General features: G+C 44.7%; 1 protein-coding gene across 2 annotated transcripts; it reads right to left on the reverse strand.

The window, feature by feature from the left end:
* Positions 1-45: 45 nt before the first annotated feature.
* Positions 46-26,942, reverse strand: APPL2 (adaptor protein, phosphotyrosine interacting with PH domain and leucine zipper 2). 2 transcript variants are annotated; one of them, XM_081879261.1, is made up of 21 exons: positions 26,414-26,942; positions 21,183-21,281; positions 17,524-17,583; positions 16,170-16,241; positions 12,177-12,264; positions 11,331-11,369; positions 11,181-11,239; positions 10,582-10,728; positions 9,003-9,085; positions 7,703-7,861; positions 6,879-7,067; positions 6,509-6,551; positions 6,332-6,388; positions 6,102-6,190; positions 5,024-5,182; positions 4,877-4,929; positions 3,988-4,162; positions 2,920-2,956; positions 2,647-2,787; positions 2,155-2,202; positions 46-1,134 (listed from the first exon to the last, which is right to left on the reverse strand). In XM_081879261.1, exons 1-21 carry the CDS (start codon positions 26,783-26,785, stop codon positions 1,003-1,005), a joined length of 2,301 nt encoding a protein of 766 aa, XP_081735387.1. In that variant the 5' UTR covers positions 26,786-26,942; the 3' UTR covers positions 46-1,002. The 2 variants fall into 2 exon arrangements, with proteins under 2 accessions (XP_081735387.1, XP_081735388.1); XM_081879262.1 differs by having other exon boundaries at positions 11,331-11,372; positions 26,414-26,907.
* Between the last annotated feature and the right edge of the window lie 632 nt (positions 26,943-27,574).

The raw sequence follows: 27,574 nt of genomic DNA on the forward strand, positions 1-27,574 counted from the left end.
AGGACAAGTTAAGCAACCACAGTTCCAAACATTCACACCATTCAGTTTAGTTCAAATAAGACTTTACTCTAGCATTATTGCTAAATAGTTGCATTGCAAAATGTGGACCGTTTGTTAACATTAAAACATATTTTAACATTAAAAATATCCACCAGGGTTGGGGAATCAGGTGAACTTCATTAGATCTGGCTCTGTTACTTGAATTTAAGATAGTAAACCCAGAACTTCTCCCACTACAGTACTGCTCACCCCAGAAGCATCAATGCCACACTGGTAAGATCATACAGACAATATTAGGCTTAGATTGGTCCTTGTATGGAGAGCCATGCAGCCTTGATATCTGCTTTCATTTCTAAGTCACACAAGTGCATCTCAGGCTGCCTCCATCTAGGTTATAAACAACCACCCCCACACTGAACTGAGCTTACTCTTGAGCAAGCCTCCTTTGTGTTAAATCTAGAAGGGCACTAACTCAACCTTGTAGATCAGTATGAAAAAGAAAATGTTTAGTTGGCTCATGTGAGTGGCTGAGATTTATGAGGAGGTTAATGCAAGTAGCTGCTAGTCTACCTGCCACCTCATTCTAGGGCAGAGTGCCTGCTTTATTGAATCTACAAGTATGGTCCCTGCAAAAATGATAGGCACTTAAGAGAGATATTATCTAGAGTAAGCTTTCAGTATTAAAGTATAAAAATAGATAATAGGAAAGTGATTTATCAAATAGATCTGTAAACAGCCTAGTTCAAAATAGTGTTCCTGTTATCCCTCTCAGAAGTACAACAGACCCTAAAAACTTCACACAGAAGCAAACACATTTAACTATCACTGGTAGCAATCAGTAAGTGACCATGTTGGGAAAGAATTTCAAAGACTGTCAGTTTACCACACCAGAAATCCAGACCAAGCTCTCCACATGCTATCTCTTAAGTACTCACATTGGATAGTTGAAAGAGTGTGGGCTATTATGTGCAACACCACTGCTACTTTAAAAAAAAATACAGCTTATGCTTCTGACTCCTCTTGCCCATCTCCCTGTACTGTGTTGTCCTCTTCTGACTGCTCATTCAAGAGCACGAACTTCCCATCATTGGTTAGTGGCACAGATGACATTAACTGAGCTAGTGCTTCTGGATCCTATAATGAAAACACAATGAGAGTCAGTGGAATAGTTATCCAACGGTCTGCAATTATCTGTCATCGGGGGACCTCAGTTCTCAGTAACCTAATTCGTTGCCTGCTTTTAAAACAACACTAGATCACACTGCTTAAATGAGTTCTAAGTCAAGATGATAAAAACAGTGAATTGACAAGACTAGATTAAAGCAAACTTCATTCCACAATGAGGATCCTTGTGTGCTTTGGATTGGCTATATGGTATGCTGCAAAAACAAAGTTGAATTTGCAGCTCATTTTCCATGTGCCGATACCCAGGCACACCATCTGTGTGGGGCAGTGCCCCCCCCCCAATTCTGTGGCAGCTGCACAGCACAGGTGCACATGGCATGGTGATGTCGCGCAGCTCTGGGCCCCTTCAATTGCAGGGGCAAGGTGACGTACCTGCCAACACCTATTTATAGCTAAAATGGTATTTGTAAACTCTTTACCCTACTGAGTTGAGATTGTGAGCTTTATGGATACAACATGCTCTGCTAGTCAACATGTACTTGAAAAATGCAGAGAAACTAATAGTTAAGTCCTTTGTCATTCAATTTATGTTTAAATGCATTTTATTTAATGTTGGTGCAGAAACTTGCATTTCTCAATATGTACAGGCCTGAAATGGATCCAAACAAGTAACAGTAGAAGAAAAACCCCAGACGGTTAAGGTTCCTGTTTGGGTGGCAGGTTAACACACAACTTGAGGCCTAGACTTACTTACCTGCGTTGCCTCTGTCATTATTTTTTCATCGTCCACGATCGCTTCCGGCATCTGTCCCATTCACTGTATTGTTCTGGGACCCCCAACTTAGCACCACCTATGGGCCTCCTGCCCCTTACAATTTTTTACTTCCCCTCTTTCCTTTCTTTTTAAGCACAGGTGGGACTGAACTGTCTGGAAAGCAAAGTGCTGGCATCCAGGCACCCATCAGAGGCCAGAGTTTAGGCTTAAAAGCAAGATTCAGTACTGTATAGATAGGAAGAGTGAAACATTACCTTGCGAGCTTCAATGATTTCTTTCCCGAGGTTTATTGCATAACAAATCTGCAGAAGAAGCAGAGATCAGCCTTAGGAAATTTTTCTGGTTATCCTAGGACCCAGGTTAGAGCACCAGAAAAGCAGAAGCATGTGGCAGCCATTCTAGACAGTAAGCTGAGACCAGGGGATAGGCTTTGTGGAAGTTTAGCCAGTTGCTTGCCAAACATGTATGGCGAAGCAGTGCAGCACGAGGTAATAGCAAATAAACTCTGATGCTTCTCTTTCAGAATCTTATTGGTCTATAAATGTGGTCACAACAGGGTTAAGCAAGTGGGGAATGGATCAAGGGAATTGCTAAGGAATATTTGGGGAGTGCGTGTGTGTGTGTGTTTGCAAACTAAGCAAAGCAAATGGACTCAACACACTAAATGCCCACTTAAGACTTATTACGGATGACTACAATTAGAACAAAATATTCTAAAAACCATGCAACGAAACGCATCTCCAGACCTTTTCGCCTTCGGTGTTACTCTCAAATACATAAGCGCTCATGGACTCTTCGCCTGGGGACTCGGAGATGGGAACCACAAACCCAATCAGTCTCTTGTTTTCTTGATGAGCAGCAAATTGTGTCACACTGGCAAGTTCAAACTGGAAAAACGGGTTTCACAATTTTAAAGACTTAAAGCAGGTAAACATTTAACAACTTCCCCAGCTGGCAACTTGGCATTTAAAGCCCTGACTGCCATTTCTGTACTGTGAGAAATGGAAGAATATACTTACACTTATCCTCGTAACTTGGGTTTGCGGATCTATTAATCTGTTGTTAGCGTAAAGGGGAGGGAAAAAAAGTAGATTAGGTCCCCTTCATAAGATTTAACAGCAGAGAAAGTACAGGAGCCCTAATCTGGCTCAAGAAAGTTGGGCCTAAAGCTGACACATCTTCACATGCTACTTGTGAGAAAGGAAAAATGAGTAGAGATTACTAGATGCCCTTAACTAGCCATGCCCTTTTCCAGATTACTCCATTCCCACAACCGAGGAGGGGAGGGTAGCAAGTGTTCCTCTTCCATTTTCCCTCTTCAACAAGCATTCATCATTCTGTGACTGCTAAACATTCTCAGTCTTAATTGATCTATTTATTCCCACCCACTCCCTGGACTGTATATGCAAAACCACACACACACAAGACCTTAAAAGTGCAATTTGAAAAAGCAACGTGATGGTTTTCTATTATGCCATGTACTATTATGCCATGCCACTACGTCTCATCTTACAACAAAAAGCTTTCCTTCCCTGTGATTCTTAGCCCTCCCCATGTTGGATGGAAGGTCATTATTCCTGACCACAAGCCACGGCCGACAGCACTCCCACAGCACTTGAAAGGTTACCAGTTCACTATCACTGTTGAGAGATTCTCTGATTGACCCTTCCATCCTAGATATGCTTCCTTGGAAGCAAGTATTTCAGAAACTAGCATTATCTGTAACCCTTGAAGCTGGATTCAGTGAGAGTTACTTCCAAAAGAGGTTGGGATTAAAGGTGCTGTAGCCAGTGAGAACTAGGAGTTGAATCCTAATGAACAGAAGGTCCTTGGATCCAGCAAAGATTCCTAATAACCAGGGAAGAGGAGCTATCCCCTCTCACATCAGTCAGGGACACCTAGGCCTCTGGAGGGACACAGGAGAGCAGGACATCAGCAAAGGGTATCTCTTCCTGCTGCCCTTAGCAAGTACCAAGAGTACCCTTTTCATGAGTTCCAGCCCACTCACAGGATCAGCTCACAGATTCATCAGACCTCACATCAACGCAGATCATGCAGAAGAAAGAAAGCGAGGAAGTTTTGCTTACTTCAGGTCGTTGCTGGTGACCAAGAGGTGGGATTCCGTTGTGCGGAAAATGTTGTGGATGGCCCGAGCCGCCAGCACCTGCCTCATTGCTTCGTAGATCACCTCAACCGTGTGGTCGGATTTGACCGCCATCGATCCTAGAAAGCGGACTACAAACATCTGCTGCAAGAGCGAATCTGGGGGAAAGGAAATAAAAAAAAAAAGGACAGAGCAACTTTCTCATTGTTTATCCTGCCTCTCGAGTTAATAGGACATCTGATCCCCCCCCCCCCGTATGCTGCTTTCTCTTCTTCAACATGAATGTTCTCATGGCAGGTTCCCGTTCATGGATGCTCACTTCTTGATTTCAAGCAGTGATGGGAAAGTGTGAATGGGTCGCAGATTTAATCTTGTAGGGCAGAGATGCAGAACTTCTGGTCTTCTGTGTATTCCTGGACTCCAGCTCCCATCATCCCTAACTACTGACCAAGCTGGAGGGCACTGATGGAAGTTGCAGTCCAACAACAAAGAGTGCTACAGGTTTCCATTATCACCTTGCCCCCTGCTTGTGAACACTCAGAAGCATTTGGCCATCTGCGGGAATGGGGGATGGTGGGTGTTCCTCACAAGACAAACCAAGGATGGGGAAACCTGTGGCCTTCCAGATGTTGTTGCCCCAGCCAGCATAGTCAAGGATGGCGGAAGCTGTAGGCTAGCAGTATCTGGCCACAGGGTTTCCCCTCTTTGACACAGACCATGGTCCGACCTAAAAAGTGGAGCTTGGGGCACCATTTGGGACTGAAGAGAGTTTACCCCACGGATCAAATTTACAATAGACCTTGTAATTTTGGACAGCTTTGGGGCTCAATAAGACTGAAGTTTATGAACAGCAATCCCCAGTCAGTTCTCACCTGCCTCATTCTCTTTCTTGCCATCTTCTGACTCTCCAAATGGGTTTGTGCGCCTGTTGAAATACACACAGGGCAGGAGTTATGGCTACATGAGAGAAGGAGGCAAATGTGAAAGGGAGCACTTTGTCAAACTCTCACTGGCTGTACCTGCCACCCCTGTTCTGATCCAAGAACTCTGTTGCGGGAAGCACAATGTCAAACTGAATTGGCGTTCCGGGTGCAATTAACTCAGTGGGTTCTGGAATGCTGGCCGGCTCGTTTGGGGCTGCCCAGTCATTCTGCATCTCCACATTCTTCACATCCTGGCTAAAGCAAAAGGAGAGAGACAGAGAAGAGGGCCCCATATGAGAAAGACAGCGCTGTGAGAGCTGGAAGGGAGGGAGGATTCCTAGAAATGAAAACCTGGGTGAGAACAGATGAGTGAGCATTCAGTCAGGGTCTGAGCTGACATTTAAACATCCTCACCACCAACATCCAATTTTGGATAGTTAAAATGTGTTTTAAACACGGAAATAAGACATCATAACCAGGAACTAAATCATAATGCAAGGGTGGGGGGGTCAGCTTTTACAGGACAATCCACCTGTCAATCACATGACTCTCTTGATGGACAGGTGCACACCTGTCAAAATCTCTTGTGCAGGGTTCCAGAGAACTGAGAGCCACCTAGCCACCTAATGCATTTATGCTGGCTACCACCATCTGTCCCAATGCAATGCACAACAAAATAAACAACATCAATCTTATAATCACCATACAAGAAAGGAAAAGATGAGAATCCGAACGATAACTCTGCCTGGGCTAAGATAAAATGAAGGAACACAACCCACTGAAATAAGGCACCGGCAATGCATCTTTAATAGGTGCTGGATGTTGTTACTGTCTGCACTCGTCTAAGATCTGCAATAAGGGTGTTTACCCAGAGTTGGGACTGCTTAAGATCCAATTTGCACATGAAACTGCATGATGCAGGAAGCAGTTATCTAACACGTGTAGATTAGAATGTAACAGATGAGCTATCCATTCAGGAAACTTGTGGAACAGCCTTTCATGTAAGGGACCACTTCAGAACACAGTGGGGGAACACCTGCTCCCTCTGTCAAAACCACGATGCTTGCAGAATGCCAACACGTCAAAAGTTAGACTGGCCTTCTTCCTGAGGTGCTAATTTTCTTTGTGGAAAGAGCATCCAAACATCTCCAGACTAAGATGGCTAAAATGTTACCTGGGGGATTGGTTTTCCTGCTTCTTCCCAAAGCTTGTGATTGGCGTCACGGCTTGCAGTGCTGTCTGATTCAGCCTGATGGCAACGGCCTGAAGCAAAGCAGAGGCACAGCCTTAAAGGAGGTTATGCGATATTGCCCAAGCAAACATTGAATCAGAGATCTTACTGTATTTGGGGTGGGGTGGGGCTTGTTGGAGTTATCAAAGCATTTCATTTCAAAACCTACTCACTTCAGGATTGTCAGTAAGATAGATCTGCCGAGAGATGTTGTTGATTGCACATATCCACTGGAAAAGGAAAACAAGAAAGAGAAATGCCAGATATTTCAATTTTAATTTCTTGAGTAGAAACAAAGTAGATATTTCAATTTTAATTTCTTGAGTAGAAACAAAGTGAAATGTGTTTACCTCCTCATATTCTTTCTTGCTTTCTGCCTGAAGGGTTATCCCTCTGTAAAAGAAAACAAAAACCACCCCATCATTTTCTTTCCTTGCCCCATTAGAGGATCTGAAGCAGAGACTACATAGCCAACTAACAGGCCACCTACATTTCTATTCAGCTGCCTTGATGGAGCTAGCAGAAGGCAGTGCAAGGACTCCCAGAAACTCAGTGGAGCTTCCTCCACCTCCACAAAAAAATTTCTATAGGTGACTAGAGACCTCCCTAAAGGTGAGGCTTATGCTCAAGGCAACTCAGTTCATGCAGCCAGACTGAAAGACGCAAGCCCTTGTCTTGGGTAGGGTAGCTGCTCCCTAGCAGAAGACCCAAGACACATACGGTTTCCCTGTAGGAGTGGTGATCTGAAAGCAGTAACGTCGGTCTTCGCAGTCGACGGCCATCACAGAGCAGTTGTCCAGATCCTGGATCAGTCCCCCGGCGACGGCTCCCCTGGGCTGGCACATCAGGTTCCCACCTTGAGTGAAGAAGTACAGCCTGTCCCAAGTTGTAGTCACCAAGCCAGTTTTGCTGTAGGAAAAGACCAGAGCTTCGATGTCACTTTCACACCAGCAGCAAAGCAGCAGGATTCACTCCCTCCTCACGGCCAAAAAACAATCCTTTCGGGAAAGGGAACTGAGCAGTGTGTGTTTTCTAAGGTCAAATCCCACCCATCCCCTTCACTGCACACATTTTAAGACTCCCGCTATCTTTTTGTAATGTCAACAAGGCATCTTGAGGGACTTGAATTTTGTATTGTGGCAGAAGCACGTGCAGGGACTTTTCATTATCCCACAGTACAAGGGACATCACGACAGCTACTGGCCGCAGCTTTTACTCTCTTTTAGCTCTTTGGTTTTCTGGCACTGCTGCATCGCACATTTTGTGGGGAAGGGACATGTGATTCGCATATGCAGAAGACAGGTTCAATCCTTGACAACATATCCAGGGTAACAGGAAAGATTTCAGGCATCAGCACTTGAGAAAGACATGGAGAGGGCTGGCGAGAGTTCTGAGGTCCAGAAAAGGAGATGTGGAGGGCCACATAACCTCCCCCCCCCCCCCGAGCTGAGGTTCCAGATGTAGACATCATAACCAGGAACTAGCTAGAGTACTAGCCCGTCTACCATGCTAAGACATGACTCCCTCTCAGGAATCTTCCTTACTTTCTAAGGTTAAGGTAGCCAGCCTTCTGAATCAGGTTTCTGTTGATGAGAGGCGATGCTGCGTCGAAGTCAGGCGTGTACACTGATTCGCCAACCGAAAGCAGATCTTGCTGAGACACCCGCATAGCTTCTGCCTCAGTGTCCAATTCTCCCTGTACACTACAGGAGAGAATAAACACCAAAGGACTTCATGGCCACAGCTTGCTTGCTTAGGCTGCCCGACAAATGCAGAGCATACATTTCCTTTCTATTCTTTAGAATATTTGATTGGTTTTATAATAAAATGGCATGGACGAACTGCAACAAAATCTGCAGAGCATTACACACACACATCAGTCATCTATAAGGAACTGAGCAGGAACACGGTCAAATAACGGGTTCATTGAATGAACCACCCCCAAGGCTTCAACTATCTGTGACACATCTTCTCCATACGTAAGCATGAGTGGCGGGAGGCCTGAGATGAACCACCCTTCTATTTACCTAGCTGATATATGGGAACCATACCTTATCGAAATGTGTTTGGTTTCTCAACACTTTTTCTGCGTTTCAATAGTTCAGAAAGAGTCAGATCCCAAGATTTCCCTTGCCACCTCATCAGAGATGCACAATATATTAGTAATACGTTGTTAAAAAGTAGTAACAATTTATTTAAAAATTATTAAAATGTACATGTTTATTAAACGATGTAAACAAACAATTTAATAAAAATTTATTAAAATTTACATGTTTCTCCAGGCACTTAAAATGAGACAAGCGGAAATGTAAGAGTGCACTTTCATGTGTGTGTTTTTTAATCCTAGAAGCAGCAACATGGTTTTCTAGACACACTTGCAACATCTGGCTGCCAGGCTGGTGCCAAACTTGGAAGGGGGGTCTCCTTGGCATGGTGACAATGATAAGACCCCCTACTCCCTAACCAGGACTGAGAGTAGCCCTGCCTAGGCCAGTCATGGGCACCACAGGCTCTCTCTGCCATTGCTCTGACAGTCACAGCACCACTCACTCTCCTCCACTGGGCGCCAGGCAACACTTCAGCCATGTACGGGTAGCAGTACTTTTGAACCGGAGCGAAGCTGGACTCCCATTCAAAAGCAGCCCTGCTGCCAAATTCACTGAAGGCTGTGGAGGGCGTCATATCTGAATCAGGCAGGTGAAGGGTCCTTCCAAGCCATGGGGGCCCCACCTGGCTATGACTGCTGGTGTCAGACCTCATGGTTGCTGCCAGTCATAGCACACTCATTCTCAGAAACAGCAAAAAAGAGCAAACAGGCAAAAGCAAGCTGGAACGATCCATTACCTTTCAACCATGCTTGAGACTGAAGATAGAAAGCTGTCCATTTTTTTGGTGAACATCTCGGCTCCCTTCTTAAAAAACTTAATCTGAAGAATATAAAAAGAGGGAGAGTACACATGACTCCTGAATATTTTTGACGGTAAACTCCTTGCAGTAGCATGCAAGGGGTGGGGGAGGGACACTGGGGTTTATATGATCCAACAAACTGGTCTTTCATACTGGGAGTCAAGGAGTTGTTGGCTAGGGAGCAGGGTATATCAGGGGCAGGGAGAACTTTGGCCCTCCAGATGTTGCTGAACTCCCAACTCTCATCATCACAGGCAATTGGCCATATTTGCTGCAACTGGTGGGAGTTCAACAGCATTTGGAAGAGGAGTTCAACAGCATTTGGAAGAGCAAAGGTTCCCCATCCCTGGTCTACATCTTAGAAAGAGAACAAGACATGTGAACCTGCAACAAAACATTGCTTGGTATGGGACACTCTGTCTAGGGTCCTTTCCAGTAAACCATGCCCTCTTCCAGGATTATTATTGGCACCTGTCTGTCTTGGGAGACAACAGAGGAGTGCGCCTTCGGTGGGGGGATAAAGTCAAACCGTTGGAGAGTTACAGAGCCTGCTGTGGCTGTAGAGACCGACACGGGAGAGAAATGTAATGTCACAACTGTGGCAGACGAAGGCGTCTGGTTTTGCTGCTACAGGTGCACCAGAGTGTTTCTTCTCTCTGCGCTCCTCTCAGTGTTTTATTTCTCCTCTGGTCACTGCTGTGGACACACAACCTGACTGTCTGTCTCCAGGCACTGCAAGGGATTCCCAGGTGGCACGGTTGAGGTGGCCAGCCTTCATGTCATGTATGCAGACAGCTTTGTGCCAGGGACTGGACTGAGGGGGACAAGACTGAGGAGGAATAGTAGAGACCGTCCCCCACCCTCCACCTGAACTTCCCAGAGAAGAGGAAGGCAGTATTGAATTACAGCAGTGGTTTGAGGAAGGTCACAGCTCAGAGACAGCTGAACAGAAGAGTTGGGAAAAGAGAAGGGGGAGACAGAGACAGAGCAGCCAGCTGACATGTTATCACTGGAGAGCATATCTGACATCCCTTCTCCCAGAACTCTGCGTGCGCTGAAAGTTGAAGAGCAAAGGACTCAGAGACAAATAGCCCCTGGCAGCCACCATAAGGGGAAGTGCTGTTGCTAGGAAGGGAAGGGGAGCTCAGTTGCAGCAACACCATTTTGGGGAAGGCTGCATTTCCTCTTATTTTGGGCTGCCCTGTGGGAGGAAGCTGATTTTCCCTGAAGCCTGACACTTTGTGACACGGAACTGGTTTGCCAACAGGCCTGGTGCCTGAAGCCAGCTCCTCATAATAGCAAATCCTTGGGGATCCTGCCATGGTCCATTCTGTGGACATGGCATCAGAGTGCTTTAAATGTATGGTGTGGATGCAGCCTTGGTCTGTCAGGGAGTGCTGGGTTTGTCCTGCCAGCAGTTTTTAACTGAATCATACAATGCTCAGTGGTTTCCAAACAAGCTCAGCTGCGGCGAAGAAAGGTTTGCTGCCCAAGATGCTGCAGCTAGGATATGTACCTGGGAGCGCGTATATCCCAGCATGGGCTCCAGCATGGCGATTCTCTTGCGGTACTGTAAAGCATTAAGGGCACAGTAATACTGTAGCGACGAGAGATGCTGCTTCCTCCGGGCGCTGGCTACCTCTTTGGCAACTTCTGCCTTTAGCTGAATGATAAAAGGTTAGCAAAGGAACAGCCAAGTGTCAGCAGATGAGCCATTGCAAGACATGGTCAGCAGTGCATTGAGCAGGCAGTTAAATGACACCCAAGTGGCACTGAAATCACTGTGACTATACTACTACTACTACTAATTTATTATTTATACCCCGCCCATCTGGCTGGGTTTCCCTAGCGACTCTGGGCAGCTCCCAACAGAATATTAAAAACATGATAAAACAGCAAACATTACAAACTTCCCTAAACAGGGCTGCCTTCAGATGTTTTCTACAAGTCAGATAGTTGTTTATTTCCTTGACATCTGAAGGGAGGGCATTCCACAGGGCGGGCGCCACCACCAAGAAGGCCCTCTGCCTGGTTCACAGAATTGTACCCTGTTGAGGACTTTTCATTACATAAAATTCTTCTTATCAAATGTGCCAAGATGTTGGAATATCTTACCTTTTCATTCTCTCTCTTTTTGGGTAGCCTGCTGTACTTTGCCATGGAGACGTCGTGTTCTGCAAGGATCGAAGGCACAGTTTAGCATCATCACTCATGCACACCGCCAGCAAAATTTCAGTCAAATGAAAGACCAATGTGAAAACATACCATTGCTGGCAAGGCTGAAGAGATCCTTCAAAGTGCTTACTTCTAGGAAAAAGCAGAAGGCAACAACAAAGGGTTTGCACATTAGTGCAAAGTTTCCATGAGATGACCAGAGATGTGCCAATTAAAACTTTGAACATTCGCAGTGACCTTCTTCTCAAATTCCCCTGCGACTACTTGACTTCATGTAAAGAAATGTGCCATGTATTTATTTCCTTAATTGACACAGAACTGCTTCAGTCAATTGTCCCATGCCGAGATTATGCAGCAGAACAGTGGCAGAAATGTTCTTTTTGCAGACATTTAACTGGACTAGCAATCCTCCTTGAACAGTAGAAACACCACAATGAATAGGGATGGAGAAGCCTATAGTCCTCCAGCTGTTGTTGACCACCAACTGTGCTGACTGGAGCTACTGGGGGCTGGAGCCCAACAACACTAGCAGGAAGGCCACCGGTTCCCCACTCCTGGGTCTAGAAGCTGTTGCCGTCGCTCAGGTTTTAGCCCTAAGAACAGGGCACTGTGCCATCTAGGTCAGTATGCTGTTCTCAAGGTGGACATTCAGATGCCCACAGGAAGCCCAGAAGCAGGACCTGAGCATAGCAGGCCTTTGCAATTTGCCGTGTCTGCCAAGCTTACCCAACCTATTTCCAAATAAACATGCATGTGCTAGCACTTGTTCAGTGTGTGGGGTGACTGTTTTTAAACCCCCATGGAAGTCTACATAGGGGCGCAACCTTAACTAATTTTCTTTAACATACGAAAGTTGTCTGGAGTGCAAGAAGAAAAAGTGTCCCTCTCTTCCTTTGTTTCCTACTAAGAGCTCCCAGTCACACCTAGAAGATTTACCTGTAAGGTCTTTTTCACGGAACTGGATGATGGGGAGAACCATGGTGTCTGCGAGCTGCTTGGCCAGTTCGGTGTGCAGAATGTTAAGCTGAAAAACAGGAGGGCAGCCCATTTGTTTAGAAGGCAGCAATAACATCCCCGGTACCCTAAATCCACCGTCAGGTGCTTGAATGGAAAACCCAATGTGGCTCAGTAGGGTGGAAAGGAAAGTTCAGATTTGTGCTTGACTGTGGGAACTTTAACGCCAGAATGGGGAACTTCTTACCCTCCAAATGTTGCTGGACTCCAATTCCCATTGTGCCTGACCACCATCCATGGTGGCTAAGGACTGATGGGAGTTGGGGTCCAACAACAGCTGGAAAGCCAAAGGTTGCCCACCCCTACTCTGAAGTATGCTTTAGATGCTTGGATGTTACTCTCCGCTTCAGTTCCCCACATCTGTGTAGTCAGTAATCATTATAGCAAAGTGAGTTGCCCAAATAGCTTTCTCTGAAGTGAGGAGAATTACATTACTATATTACAACAGTAGGCCAAATCAATACCATCTGCTTATTAAGCTGGAGCCAATATATTTAACTATTTTTCTTTAAATCCACACACATTCATATATATTTAAACAGTGTTTTATTAAATTGTTTGAAGCCATTTGATTTCAAAACCAACCTTTTTTTGAGATTCTTCAGTGGGGTTTTCCATAATAAATAATCCCATGTCACTCTCAAAAAAACCAACTCAAATAAGAAGATATCAAAAACATTTTATGTCTGCGAAACATTCTTACGGGGATCGGAAATATCCACCACTGAATGGCTTTACCAGATTACATGTTAAAAATCCAGAACAGTCCAGAAAAAATCAATAGGTGAAAACAAGTTTGTTTACATGGATATTGGTAATAATATTAGTATCTGTCCATGCACCAGTGAGCTTTGAGTCTTGCTAAAATTAGTTATGGGATGCCAAATACACACGGCTTCAGCTGAGAGGAAATGTCTCCATTTCTCAAGATTAAAGAATTTACTTAAGGAGAGGCTTTGAAACAAGACTTTATATTTACTCTGCAGCCTTTTCCTGCAGACTGGACTGCTTCGCTTATGCCCTGGCAAAAGACATGACTCAAACAAAACAGCTGTTGTCACAGTTTTCAATTTTCACAGTGGAGGGTATTGATTTTTTATTTTTTTATATTATTATTATTAAAGGTACAGTATTGGCCTTCTTAACTGTGTGGCTGAACTGCAGACAAACAAGGAGATCAAAAGGCAAGATTCCTAGAAAGTAGTTGCTTATGAAGATGAATCTCCAAATGGGAAGAGGGAGGCTTGATCAGAAGACCCGAGGCATGTTAACAAATACCAGGCATGAAGAACCTTCTTCAGCCTGAGGGCCACAGTCCCTCTCAGTGGGCGGGTTAGCCACAATATAGCCACAAAGGAGCCAGAGGTTTCCACACCATATCCCCACCACACCTCTCTCCTTACAGGCAAGCAAAAGGCATTCTAATCATCATTGTATAAGGGCACATTCCAACCAGGCAAAGCCCTCAAGGAAGGTGTGGGCCAGGGCCAGGGAAGGGTGTCACCTGAGAAGGGCCCCAAGGGTCACTGAAACTCTGGCCAATGTAATCAGAGAAGATGGAAATATAAAAGGAATAAGCAATAATAAAAAAGAGAAAATAAGCTTATTTGCAGGTGACACCTTGCTAACAATCGAAAATCCGTTAGAAAATATGCGGGCATCAGAGGCACATTTGGGGGAAAATCGGAGAAATAACAGGATTGCAAATTAATTGGTCTTGTTTCAACACTACAAGATGGTTCTATATTATTAAAAAAGCTAAGCACGTCAAAGTGCAAGTAGATAAATAGGTAAACGGCGTTTCCGTGTGCTGCTCTTGTTCGCCAGAAGAGGCTTAGTCATGCTGGCCACATGATCCGGAAGCTGTACGCCGGCTCCCTTGGCCAATAAAGCGAGATGAGCGCCACAACCCCAGAGTCGGCCATGACTGGACCTAATGGTCAGGGGTCCCTTTACCTTTTTACCTTGGGTTACATACGCTTCAAGTTACAGATGCTTCAGGTTACAGACTCCGCTAACCCCGAAATATTACCTCGGGTTAAGAACTTTGCTTCAGGATGAGAACAGAAATCGTGCTCTGGCGGCACGGCAGCAGTGAGATGCCCCATTAGCTAAAGTGGTGCTTCAGGTTAAGAACAGTTTCAGGTTAAGAACGAACCTCCAGAACGAATCAAGTACTTAACCCGAGGTACCACTGTACTTCAATGGGATTGTATGCTTGAAATCATAGAATGGTAGACCTGGAAGGGACCCTGAACAACACAGGACTAGGCAGCTGTCCCATATGGGGATCAAACCTGCAACCTTGGTGTTATCAGCACCATGCTCTAACCAACTGAACTATAAGTATGTCACAGATTTAAACTAATCTAATGGTCACTCCCTCTCCTCATAAACTTCAATTTCTGTGAGGGGTTGTGGGAGTACGGCTATCTCAGCACTCTCACCAAACTAAAAATTCAAGGATTCTTTGGGTGAAACCAAGACAGTTAGCACTGGTAAAAGCAATGATATATGCTTGCAGTGTAGATATTCTCCAACATCCTTGAATTGTGCATCTTGGCTGAGTGTGGTGAAGCAATGGAAACCAGCTGGAAAAGGGTGTGGAAGCCTAGGAAGAAATAAGACACTGTGCCCTGGCCTAATGAGGACTAGAATTCCCAGGGTTCAAGCCAAGAGAAGAGATGTTCTGTGTCTCTAGACAATGGGTGGAGAAATGGAAAGGAAGACACCCCCCGACTGTCTCTGCAGAGCTGGAAATATTGCATTATGAATTTAAGAGAGGCGCCAGAAAAGCCTCCTGAAGGCAAATGTAGGCCAAGAACTTTGAACTATCTTTTTACTGCATTTGTGCACAGACCAAAATGTCATTTTGAAGTACAAAGTGCATTTGAGCCAAAAAGGGGGGGACTCCCCTCCCCCTTAAAGCCAATTCTAAATACTGGAAATGTTGAACAACATTTGTTGTGCACTCAGGAGTTATTATTTTAAGTCTGACTAGAAATAACAGAACTTCAGCAAGCTAACATGGGTTGGCATGTTAAGTCTGCTACAGCAAACACACAGAAGAGAAGTTGAATTTATTATGGCAACAGTCAGTTGGCTAGCACATACAGATTTACAGTGGTACCTTGGGTTAAGAACTTAATTTGTTCTGGAGGTCCGTTCTTAACCTGAAACTGTTCTTAACCTAAGGTACCACTTTAGCCAATGGGGCCTCCCGCTGCTGCCGCACGATTTCTGTTCTCATCCTGAAGCAAAGTTCTTAACCTGAGGTACTATTTCTGGGTTAGCGGAGTCTGTAACCTGAAGCATCTGTAACCTGAGGTACCACTGTACACACACACACACACAAACACACACACACGTGCGTAGAACAGAGGTGGGAAACCTGTGACCCTACAAATGTTGCTGGGACTACAACTCCCATCATTCCTGATTGCTAGCCATGAAGACTGGACTCCGTGAAGACTCCAACACTAACTGGAGGGTATCTCCTGCTCCCCACCCCTGGTGTGTAAGAGAGAAAAAATGGCAAAGGGTGGGTCAAAAGGCAGAAAGATGCTTCCAATAACAATGACTCTAGCCAGAGTAAGTTGGACCATCTTTAGGGTGCCACAACACTTTGCATAAATATAGCAAGAACTGCTAAATAAGATAAAGGGAACTTCAGGATTCTTCTCTCTCTCTCTCTCTCTCTCTCTCTCTCTCTCTCTCTCTCTCTCTGCTTCTCCTTCGCCCCATCATTTTACGAGCAGAGTAAGATGAGGCCTTTTCTACAGACTATACAAAGCACAAACAGGCCACCCTTCACCATGCTCCCACTTTGTAAATCTCAAGGTTGTCACAGCTTCAACGAGATAAACAGACACCATAAAAAAACCTAAGAAAAAACTTGCTGGCCATTTGGATTACCTCGTCCACAACTTTTGAAAAGTACTGAAGGGTGGATATGACTTCTTCATCTCCTTTACCCAGGGCAAAGTTCTGCAAAGGAAATGAAAATAAGTCGTTGGTTTCCAGTGCCTCCCATGGAGTTCTATGGGATAAAGTAAAAGCAACCTGCGGTATTGAACATAGATGTGCATATGTGGCGTCTGCCCTCCCAGGTGTGTGACATCATACTGGGTTCATAGTGAAAGGGTTAACTAATTGTAAAATGACTAACCAATGAGAACCCAGGGGGCAGAGTTAACTGTGTACAGAGGTGCCTCGCAAGACGAAAATAATCCGTTCCGCGAGTCTCTTCGTCTAGCGGATTTTTCGTCTTGCGAAGCATCCCTATTAGCGGCTTAGCGCTATTAGCAGCTTAGCGGCTATTAGTGGCTTAGAAAAAAGGGGGGGGAGGGAAAAAACTCGCAAGACTCGCAAGACGTTTTCGTCTTGTGAAGCAAGCCCATAGGGAAATTCGTCTTGCGAAGCGCCTCGAAAAACGGAAAACCCTTTCGTCTAGCGGGTTTTTCGTCTTGCGAGGCATTCGTCTTGTGGGGCACCACTGTATAAGGTTTAAGCCCAGAGGTGGGTTTTTTTTGAGGAGAGAGTTAGAGTTAGGGTGGTTGAGAAGACAGTCTGGAGTTAGAAGAGACAGGTAAGATAAATCTGTGGGTAGGGCTAGTCTGGTGTGAGAGAGGGAGAGAATTTGTTAAGAGGAGTCAGTCAAACAGGTGAGATAATCAGTCAGAAGGTATTAGGAAGGTATAGGCCGGTAAAGAAACTAAAGTTAAGGTACTGACAGGAATATTATCGGAGAAACCATGAACTTGTTAATGTTTGTAAAATAAACTTGGCGGGGGGGGGTTTTGATTCACTTTTAACAACTGTCTGGACTCAGTGTTTTACCAGAGAGTAACTGGTTGGTGGCAGCGGGGAAGCGAGCACAGTGGTGGCACAGGGATCAACAGACCGTTAAATGTCCGGGGACCCTGTGTGATCTCTACAGCATCCTTCTTCCCTCTGTCACTGGCAAGATGCTTCTGTGCTCCAGTTGCTGGAAACCGCAGGAGGGGACAGTGCTGATGTGCTCAGGTCCTGCTTACAGGCCTCCCACAGGCATCTGGTCAGCCACTGTGACAACAGGGCGCTAGACTAGAAGGACCACTGACCTGGTCCAACAGGTTCTTCTTATGCTCTCCCCTTGCCCCACCCCCATTCTTGCTCCAAGATGTTGAGGCAAGTTTGACATCTCCAGCAATATAACTAAGCAAACCCCTTAGAATCTTTTCATCTCTACCATCTAATCTGCTGAACATGGAGGGTAAATCAGGCGTACCTGTTTCTCGTATGCAAGAAGCTGCTTGGAGAGCTGCTGGGTTGCCAGGCACATTTCATTCTGCAAGGAGAAAAGGTATTTCATTACTAATGATCACACACCAACTTAAAAGACTCCTCTTGAGTATTAGGCAGGCACTGTCTCTGTTGCATTGCCAGCACCGACGGAAGACCTTCCTCTTTCAACCAGGCGTTTTAAGCTGAGATCTTTCCAAGCCTGCATCTGTACTGGAATTGTTTTTAAAGGTTTTGTTTTGTTTTGTTTTGTTTTGTTTTGTTTTGTTTTGTTTTGTTTTGTTTTGTTTGTTTTACCATTTGTTGTCTGCCACCCTGGGCTCCTTTGAAAGGGAGATCAGGATACAAATTTAATAAACAAACGAATGAATTAACAGTGCAATCTTATACTTCTTCATTCAGATGTAAGCCACAGCGAGTTCAGTAGGACTTACTGCAAGGTGAATTGTGTGTCATACTGCAGCATAAGCCTCATTTGTCATCATAATGGGCACTACAGTTGCTACCCTCTGCATTTCAGATCATATTATTCATCAGGAGCACCAATATTTATGGACCAGCCTGCAAATTCCACACACCAGGTGGCTGTGAGGTCATGTGACAGACAAATATTTCACCATGAAGTACAGTAATACATAAATCAATACCTTGCTGCAATTCAAACTTGCATATATCACAGAGTAGTACTCTACAGACATTTCTAGAGTTCCCTTCTTTCTAAACATACATAACTCCCAAACCATATTTACTGCTTTAATGTTTTACTTCTCAACTGATGTTTGTATTGTAGAGGTGTGGAAAGAACACAGACTTTGGGAAAATAAAATTCTACTGTAAGGAACTATGATCCCCAAACCAATTTTTGTCTCTCTTTTCCTTCACTGTCTACCAGTGGTATCGTTCACCCATCATAGTAAACCATAGTTAACGGTTAACTGGGAATGCAGAAATTGTCCCCACTTCACTGCATCCCGATGGGAGTAATAATTTACAATCACTAGCTTAGTGCTATATCCAGCTTGGGGACTGTGGTTTGTTTCACTCAAACAAAAAATAATTGGAAAGCCAAGACTAAATCCTGACTACAATGTGGCTTCTTTGGAACAAAAGAAATAAACCGTGATCCCCAGTCAAGGAGGATCAAACCACAATACACCAGCACATTCACAGTCAAACATTAACAATGGTTTACCATAATCTTGGAACGCAGCCACTATAATAGCACAACTCTTTCACCACCTAAACAGATTACAAAGTAGATTTCACAACAAACACAGAAACGAAACAACTGTATGCATTGCTTATAGCTCAAATTGGGGCAAATAAATATTGACCACATTTGGACATCACAAACTTATGTAGCTCTCTACTACACAGAGACAATGCACTTCAATACAGAGGACACCTTGATATAAAGCAAGGGCAATATTAAGGGACTGAATCTCAATATTCAACACAATTCAGTCTGATTTTTAGATTGACATCAAATTCTACAGAATAAACACAGTCAAAATGTCATGTTTGGTGTTCAAATTCAGACTTATGCAGCATAATCTGATTATAATGCATAACCACCCCGTTCATTTCTTAAAGAGGCTTTTTTCTCCGCTTTTCTTTGTTACCCATTGAAGCAAACCATGCTGAATTAAAATAAGTCACCAAACCACACCTATAATTTCTGGGATTTAAATAGGCAGCACTTCCGATGGCTAGGCCACACCCGGAATTTTGGGGAAAGCATGCAAACAAACAAGAATGCCAGGGAGGTGCACCCCAGGAACTTCTGAGTTCCAGACATTTCCTCCTGGACTTACAGGAGGTGATGCAACATTGAGTTACAAGTTAAGCAGCCCAACTACAGACATTTGAATGGGCTGGGACTTAGTGTACTGACAGCTCTGTGTACATAATGCCAAAGACCTGAGGGGTTGTGTTCATTTAAAACAGGGAATGAGGATCTCTAGGGACCTACAGATAATGCTGGACTATCCCTCACATCACCCCTGATGTCCAAAAACATCTGGAGGGCCGCAGGGCAACCTTGATTTAAAAGGCTCTCCTGAAGACGTGGCTGCAAATTCCTACTGTAGCAACTCCTTCAAGACTGCCTGTGTTTATGGGCACATAAATATCCATCCATAACATGCATGCATATGTTTCCAAGCACAATTCAAAGTGTTGATGCTGACCTTTAAAGCCCTAAACAGCCTCGGTCCTGTATACCTGAAGGAGCATCTCCACCCCCATCATCCAGCCCGGACACTGTGGTCCAGCTCCAAGGGCCTTCTGGCAGTTCCCTCACTGCAAGAAGCGAGGTTACAGGAAACCAGGCAGAGGGCCTTCTCGGTAGTGGCGCCTGCCCGGTGGAACGCCCTCCCAGCAGATATCAAGGCAAGAAGCAACTATTTTACTTTTAAAAGACAACTGAAGGTGGCCCTGTTTAGGGAAGTTTTTAATGGTTGATGCTGTATTGTTTTTAATATTCGGTTGGAAGGCGCCCAGATGGGCAGGGTATAAATAGTAAATTACTATTATATTATTACTATTTTGCATATGACCCCACTGGTCTTCTCAATAATCTCCTCAACGCACAGAGATGCTCCCACAAGGTAATCTACAACAGTGAAGAAAGGGGTGGGACAAGAAAAGGTATAGAATTGATGTGAATTGGATATACAGCACTTTTTCACATCTTAATATTTGTTGTGCTGGGGGTGGTGTGTATGCATGCACAGAACAGACTGGGATCACAACCCTGGAAGAGCAGGGGTTAAACCTGCCAAACCTCCTCCCCCAAATTATTTTTCCATGCTACAAACCAACCAACTTGTGCCCAATGATTAAAAGCTTTGCCTGCCAATTTGTGGTTTATTAATACAGGACAAATTACCATAGCAAATTAAGACGGAAAGTGGAAGACAGAACCCCAATTGTTTTGTGGAAGACCAGTGGCCAGTAATCAAAAATGACCTGTGATCTGGGATGCAAAACTGTGGCCTTGTTCCAATGATCACAGCTTGGCTTCTTAAGCGGAGAGATACACAAGCCTTTTGCCACGTACACAATTTCTCTGAGGTGAGCTTCAATTTAATGAGGAAATCTCTAATTACCCATAGTTTCACAGTTTATCAGAACCAGAAAACTATGGGTATCAAGTTCAGAGCAGATCAGGATCTTAAACCATGGTGTGGAATTAGTTTAAGATCCTGATTTGTTCCAGTAACCATAGTTTCCCAGTTTGGACAAAACAAGAAACTATGATTAATTAGAGGTTCCCTGTTGCAACAACAGTTTGCTAACAAAAGGAGAAGTGAGCAGGCTGCATATCTGGTCAAAAGATTTGTACATATCAAAACTAAGAAGCCAATATATGACTATCTGAATAAGGTCAGGATGTTTGCAGGAATTGCCTCGGTATATATTGCTTTCTATGTTTATCCCCCTATTTTTAAGTGAACAAAATAAAATATAATCAATGGGGGGTGGTAATCATGATTATTTGTGTTTTCTTCAGGGAAGCGGCAGGTTTCTTTTTATGGTTTTCTATATTACCCGTTATGAAAGCTCAATATGTTATTGAAATAAAACAATTTTTAAGAGAGTTGAGAGGCAGAAAGGGAACCGAAAACATTTGAAGTGATTTACCTGAGCCCCATAAACTCGCTGCATCGCTTGAAGCAACTGGTTGGTGTATTCTGTGAGAGTCCCTGCATCTTCTTCAAACACACTCAGCAAAGAACGTGTCTGGTCAAAGAGAAAGGGTAGCAGTTTATTCACCAATGGAAATTTACAGTTTTCAAACAAACAGGTAGCATAAATGGAGACAGACATTAGTAATCTCTCTGTTGTTAAGACACTAAACACACACACACATAATAGATCCTCAAATTCCTGCTACAGCGGTGGGGAACCTGTGTCCCTTCAGATAGTCAAAAGTCACGGATAATGGCAACTGGAGTCCAACAACATATGGAGGGTCACAGCTTCCCCAGCCTTGCCCTGTTATGAACAGAAGCATTCAGCAGTGAAGACATCTGTATTTATACCCTGGCTTTCATCTAACCAGACCACAGGGAGGTTACAATGACCAATTCATAAAATACAACACTTCAAAAATCACGACAACTCTAAAATCATTATTAAATAATATCCAGAAAGACAAAACATTGGCTCCACGTGATTTTGATGTCCAGCATGGCTCCCGTTATTACTCCCCCACCAAAGCATGAATGAATAAGCTGGGGTCAAAAGGTCACCAATGAGACGGGTGGTAACACTGCTAAAAGGAAAGCGTTCCACAGTTGGGGTGCCACTGCAGAGAAAGCCCCGCCCTGAGTTGCTGCAAAATGTACCTCCCTGATAGCGGGGATTTCCAACTGGGCCTCCCCCACTGAGCACAAGCTGGTATATATTTCTAGAGGTTTACATGGTGATAAGTGAAAATCCCGCAAACAGGGTAATTCCACTCAAATTCTGGAAGGAATAGCAGCAATCCTTCCTCTTGTTGAGTTTCAACAGAACATTGAAGCATCAGACCCATATAACTGTCTAGGGCTATGGTGCATTTTTTTGTTTGATATTTTCTTTGCTTATAATAATTATTGTTTAGTCAATTTGTATATTATCCTTCATCCGAAGGTCCCAATACAATTCACAACAGAACCCTCAGACATATTTAAAAAATGAAGGGCAATACATGAATGCTCTCATTGAATAATAAGAATAATATCCTCCACCACACCATTCCAGAAGCATACCAGAACAGGAAGGCTTTAGATCCAGTGGATTCAAAGTATCCGCTGATGTGCCCCCCAAACACCTTCTTTTTTGCCCTCTCTGCCGTAGAAGGGGCAGCCAAGAGGTTTCCACAGCTACAAGACATCCATTTGTGGTCATATCTTTTGTATCACCCATGGAGTTGGAGAGCCACAAAATATTACGGCTCCTGCCCCACAACCCAGCTACCACAGGATTGCACCTGATGTATTTTTTTTAAGACAGCAGCCTAAACTACTTAGATCTGAATGGATCACACCACAAAGCTTTCAACCCTAACCATACTTGTTGGGCAGAGCTTTCCAAACTGTGTGCAGCGAAACATTAGTGTGTTGGCTGCAGTGTGTAGGTGTGTCGTGCAAACACTCCCCATGCTCCTCCTGGGGCTGGAAGGGGGTTGGTTTAACCTCCAGTTTGCTAGTAAAACTGAATTACAGCTGTACCTCGGCTCCCGAACGCCTTGGGAGTCAAATGTTCCGGCTCCAGAACAATCGAAAACCAGAAGTGAGGGTTCTGGTTTTCAAACGTTCTTTTGGAAGCCGAACATCCGGCGGGGCTTCCAATCAAAAGAAGAAGAAGAAGAAGAAGAGAAGAAGAAGAAGAAGAAGAAGAAGAGGAGGAGTTTGGATTTGATATCCCGCTTTATCACTACCCGAAGGAGTCTCAAAGCAGCTAACATTCTCCTTTCCCTTCCTCCCCCACAACAAACACTCTGTGAGGTGAGTGGGGCCGAGAGACTTCAGAGAAGTGTGACTGGCCCAAGGTCACCCAGCAGCTGCATGTGGAGGAGCGGAGACGTGAACCCGGTTCCCCAGATTACGAGTCCACCGCTTTTAACCACTACACCACACTGGCTCTCAGAAGCCACACTCGAAGTTGAACGGACTTCCGGAATGGATTCTGTTTGACTTCTGAGGTATGACTGTACTGTGTCGCGATATTATGCATGCATAATATCACCAACATGAAAAGTTTGGAAAGCTCAGTGTTAGGGAGTACAGTTGAGCCTTATATCCAAATAAACATGCATTCAATTGCATACTTTTAAACTGTGGGTGGGATATTGTTTTGTAATATGTTACATTTTTTGTGTTTTTAAACTGCCCTGTGATCCTCGTATGAAGGATGGTATAGAAATTATATATCTATAAATACACACACACACACACATTCATTTTCTACTCCGCTTTTTCAGCTACTGCTAAAATACTGTTGACATTTTAATACTCTAAGTGAGATGGCAGAAGCAAGAAAACCAGTGTTATGTTTCAGGTATACAAAGTTAACAATTTACATTGGGATATTTTTATATATATCTAGTGTGGTAAGATCTGCCTTGTGTAAACTGTGGTTTAGCTCCTGGGCAGAAAAAGGAGGATGTGGTTTTATTCACTAACCAGGCCTGATTTCCTTCTAGCAGCAATGGAAGGGGAAAGGAACATAGGAAACAAGCATATACAGAGTCAGGCCATCGATCCATCCGGCTCAGTGTTGTCACTCTGACTGGGAGCAGTTATGCAGGGTTTCAAGCAAGGGATATTTTGAGCTATACCTGGAGAAGCTAGGGATTGACCCTGGTAGATACCCCATTCACAGAATCAGAGTTGCAAGGGACCCCCTCCAACGGTCATCTAGTCCAACTCCCTGCAATGCAGGAATTCCAACACACAGTTCCCCATCCAATTTGAAACCATACGAGACCCTGCTTAGCTTTGCAAAGGTGCCAGTGGTTTTTACTGCTGCACCACTAGGAGGGTACACCACTGAGCCACAGCCCTTTCCTAAATGAGTATAAAGAATCTGATCCAAGCCCTTTTGGTGGAATAGGTGATATTAAAGTTATATAATCGAACATTCACGCCCCAAATTACAGCTCTAACCTATGGCCATGCAATTCAGCAACACTCCACATGTTCTTTCTGGCCCTAGATATATATTTGACTCACCCAGCTAACAAGCATCACACCTGCCAGGACAAAGGAAGAGAAGCAGATATTTGGGGTCCTTCAAAGACTCTAAAGAACAGAAATTTGACGCAGGTCTGATGGAATGAAATTTCATTGCTGTGGGGCCAGCACAGAGAGGGACCTGTTCCTTGGGACCCAGTTAGGGCTGCGAGAGAACCTGTCTGAAAGCCTGGAGAGCCACTGCCTGGCACATACAAATTCCATTTGTGCAATTAAAGTCACTTTGAAGCTCTTGCACAGCAAACACATTTCCCTCAAAGATTAGATTTTTTGCAATAAGGAAAGTGACAGGGAAATGTGCTTGTGGCATAAAACTTACTTTGATGCAACACCATCTAAGCTCCCCTCAAAGCTCCCCTCAAAAAAAAAATATCAGAATAGATCATCGTTCAATAGCCAATGTCATCTAGCCTTCCCACAAACAAATCAGGATGAATGCTCAAAAAACAGATGCTCGGAAAAACTGCACAGTCTCATCTAACTGGAACATAAATGATATTTCAGCTTATTGAGGTGGGAGGGGAGCAGAGCCCTGGATGGAGGGGTGCGTAACATTGGTGTCAATCAGGACAACGGACTGTAAATTTGTACATGCAGCTCCCTGGTGTGCTTAACTGCCAGAGAACTCAGTGGAAAAAAGTGTACATACAAGTTAGCATAAGTAAGAATGCTTTGAATGTGAGCAGTTGCACATATGATGCTGTGGCTTCTGTAAAGAAACAGAAAAACTACAGCCCTTAAAAAAAAAAAAGGGATTTGCACTGTCTCAGCACTCTTCTGTGTACTACGCAAATCAGCATCCGGCCTGTTCACTTTCAGGCCTCTAAAGCACCAGCATCCATTTAGATGAGTCACATGATGCCAGCATGTTCTCCACAAACTTGAAAGAGCTCTCGCTCACTCACTCGCTCTCTGATCCAAAAAGATCAGGAAGGAAGAAACAAACTGTCTCTAATTCATAATTTATTCTACCTTAATTTGCGTATTATAACTGCTTTTGAACAGTGTTTTTGATTGTATTGCTACCCACATGGAACTTAGGGAGACCAGGAAAATACATCAAATAAATCCAATTATTAACTTTCCCTTCCCCCGGATTTCAAAATGTCCCTCCTAATGCACCTCCTATTAAAAGTGACCTAGATTGGTCACAATGAAGCTCCATACATTTACAATGATAAAGCTACTTCCGGTCTCCTCCTCCCTCCAAAGCTCATTAATATTTCCAAAGTGCTTTATTGTTAGAACCATTGTTAGAACATTTCCATGCTCCCTTCACTTCTTAACTTGGAAAAATAAGATAGCATCCTGCCGATGTACAGAATGTGTATTTACACAACATAGTAGATGATGGGCAGAGCAGAGTTTTTTTTATTTCTCCATGGGGGTTCTTCCTCTCTGTCATAGAGCCAGATTCCTATACACTGGAGTTTCTCCCTCTCTCACACACCTGGGCAAAACACCACCTGTTTTAACATCTAGCCCAGCCTTGCTTAGCCAGATCACCTTCAGGTGTTTTGGACTACAATTCCCATCAGACTCAACCAGCATGGAAGTGCTCTCAGAGGCTGATGGGAGTTGTAGTCCAAAACATCTGGGCACGGGACCATGTTGGCAAAGGCTGATCTAACCGGACTGTTCTGACCTCCCTCATTTCTTCTGGGTCCTAATAATGTCACCTTTTTCTTTAAAAGAAAGATCCGCCTCCTACTTAAACCTCCGACCACAATGGCTACTTTTCCATTCCGACTCCTCCATTCTCCGGCAGCAGGGGCTTCTTTCTCCAGCTTTTAAATTATCCCTGTTTAAAAATCACATGTCACCCTCCAACTTGCTGAAAACTCCTGTGTCTGTTGAGCACCATTATGAAAACAAACGCACCTCCACCACCAAAACCCTGCCTGGCTCTTAGGTTTGCTTTGATGCAGACGCACAACAGAAAGATCAGCAGACACCCGGGAAGAGCTCTCGGCTCGCCTAAATGCCATATTCTGACAATCCTGCTCGCCCCCTCCCCTCCCCTCCCGGTCCGCAGGTAGCTTTTGCGCGCAGCTTGCAACGACTGCGACATCCTCTCCCTCCCTCCCTCGCCGGCCTGACGCGGAGATCCATTCAGACGTGCCGCGGTGGTACCTGCGGGCTATCCTGCAAAGCTTCTTCCAGGCGAAGCCTGTCGACGGCGGGCATTGTCTGGCGCTGGAGAGGCGAGCGTGAATTATTCAGGCTGGGCGGATGATCCTGCTTGCAAGTGGATCTCTTGTGACGCGTCAGCTTCGGGTGCTGCGCCCAGCCGAGGGATCTGGCTAGTTTCCCTTTTTCCCACCGCAGCCGGGAAGGAGATAAAAGAAGCGAGTTCCGCAGCCGCGCAGCGCCCAGGTGCGTGAAGCAGGTAGTTGCCGCCTGTTGCGCACCAAGCCAGCCAGCACAATCCGCAGGCAGCCAGCCCAGGACCACTCCTCCCAGTTCCTGTTTCTGGGAGGAAGTGGGACGACTAGTGGAGAGCATCAGGAAGTGGGGCGGCGCTGCGGCCTGGCCTCCTGCAACAAATATCCACACGGGTAGTTTCTTGTTTAACGTGCGGCTTAAAGGCAGAAGAAGAGAGCCCTGCAGGATCAGGCCAAGTGTCCATCTCACCCAGCACTGGCCAACCAGATGCCCAGGGGGGGGGGGGAAAGTCCAGCAGAACCTTCACAGCCGAATTTAGAGCTGCAGATTTTGTCACACTGCGAGACTGAAATAATATTTAAGGCTTCCAGAGAAATAAAATGAAACATTGCTGGCATCAAGGCCTGAGAGGGGTTATTTCAGGAATAGCAGCGTTTGATTCTGTTGTTAATATTGTTTAAGGCTTATCCGGCCTTGTAAAATCGTGTGTGATTATGCTGATGACAGCCAAAGAGCTCGTAAAAAACTTAGGGCTGGCAGAAATAGGTACATGGACCTATGAGAGAAATAGCACAATATGAACTAGACCTGGTAGATAAAGCATGTTGTGAATTAAAGCAATTTGCACTATGTATATGAAAGGAGAGGGGGTTTTTTTAATGGTATTGATGATTTTGCTGATGCTGTGGGTAAAACCTCAGTGCCTAGGACTTATCGATCATATGGTCGGCAGTTCGAATCCCCGCAACGGGGTGAGCTCCCGTCGTTCGGTCCCAGCTCCTGCCCACCTAGCAGTCTGAAAGCACTCTTAAGTGCAAGTAGATAAATAGGTACCGCTTTATAGCGGGAAGGCAAACGGCGTTTCCATGTGCTGCGCTGGTGCTGGCTCGTCAGCTGCAGCTTCGTCAC

Source organism: Podarcis erhardii, assembly GCF_964252035.2.
Source record: "Podarcis erhardii genome assembly, chromosome: 10".
Lineage (NCBI taxonomy): Eukaryota > Metazoa > Chordata > Lepidosauria > Squamata > Lacertidae > Podarcis > Podarcis erhardii.

Excerpts from the sequence above, each read along its gene's own strand:
- APPL2 (XM_081879262.1), bottom strand. The coding sequence starts at position 26,785 with ATGCTCTCCACTAGTCGTCCCACTTCCTCCCAGAAACAGGAACTGGGA. Across the intron at positions 12,265-16,169 it reads TTTCAAAAGTTGTGGACGAG|CTTAACATTCTGCACACCGA; the intron begins GTAATCCAAATG and ends CCTGTTTTTCAG. Across the intron at positions 5,183-6,101 it reads CAGGAAAACCAATCCCCCAG|CCAGGATGTGAAGAATGTGG; the intron begins GTAACATTTTAG and ends CTTTTGCTTTAG.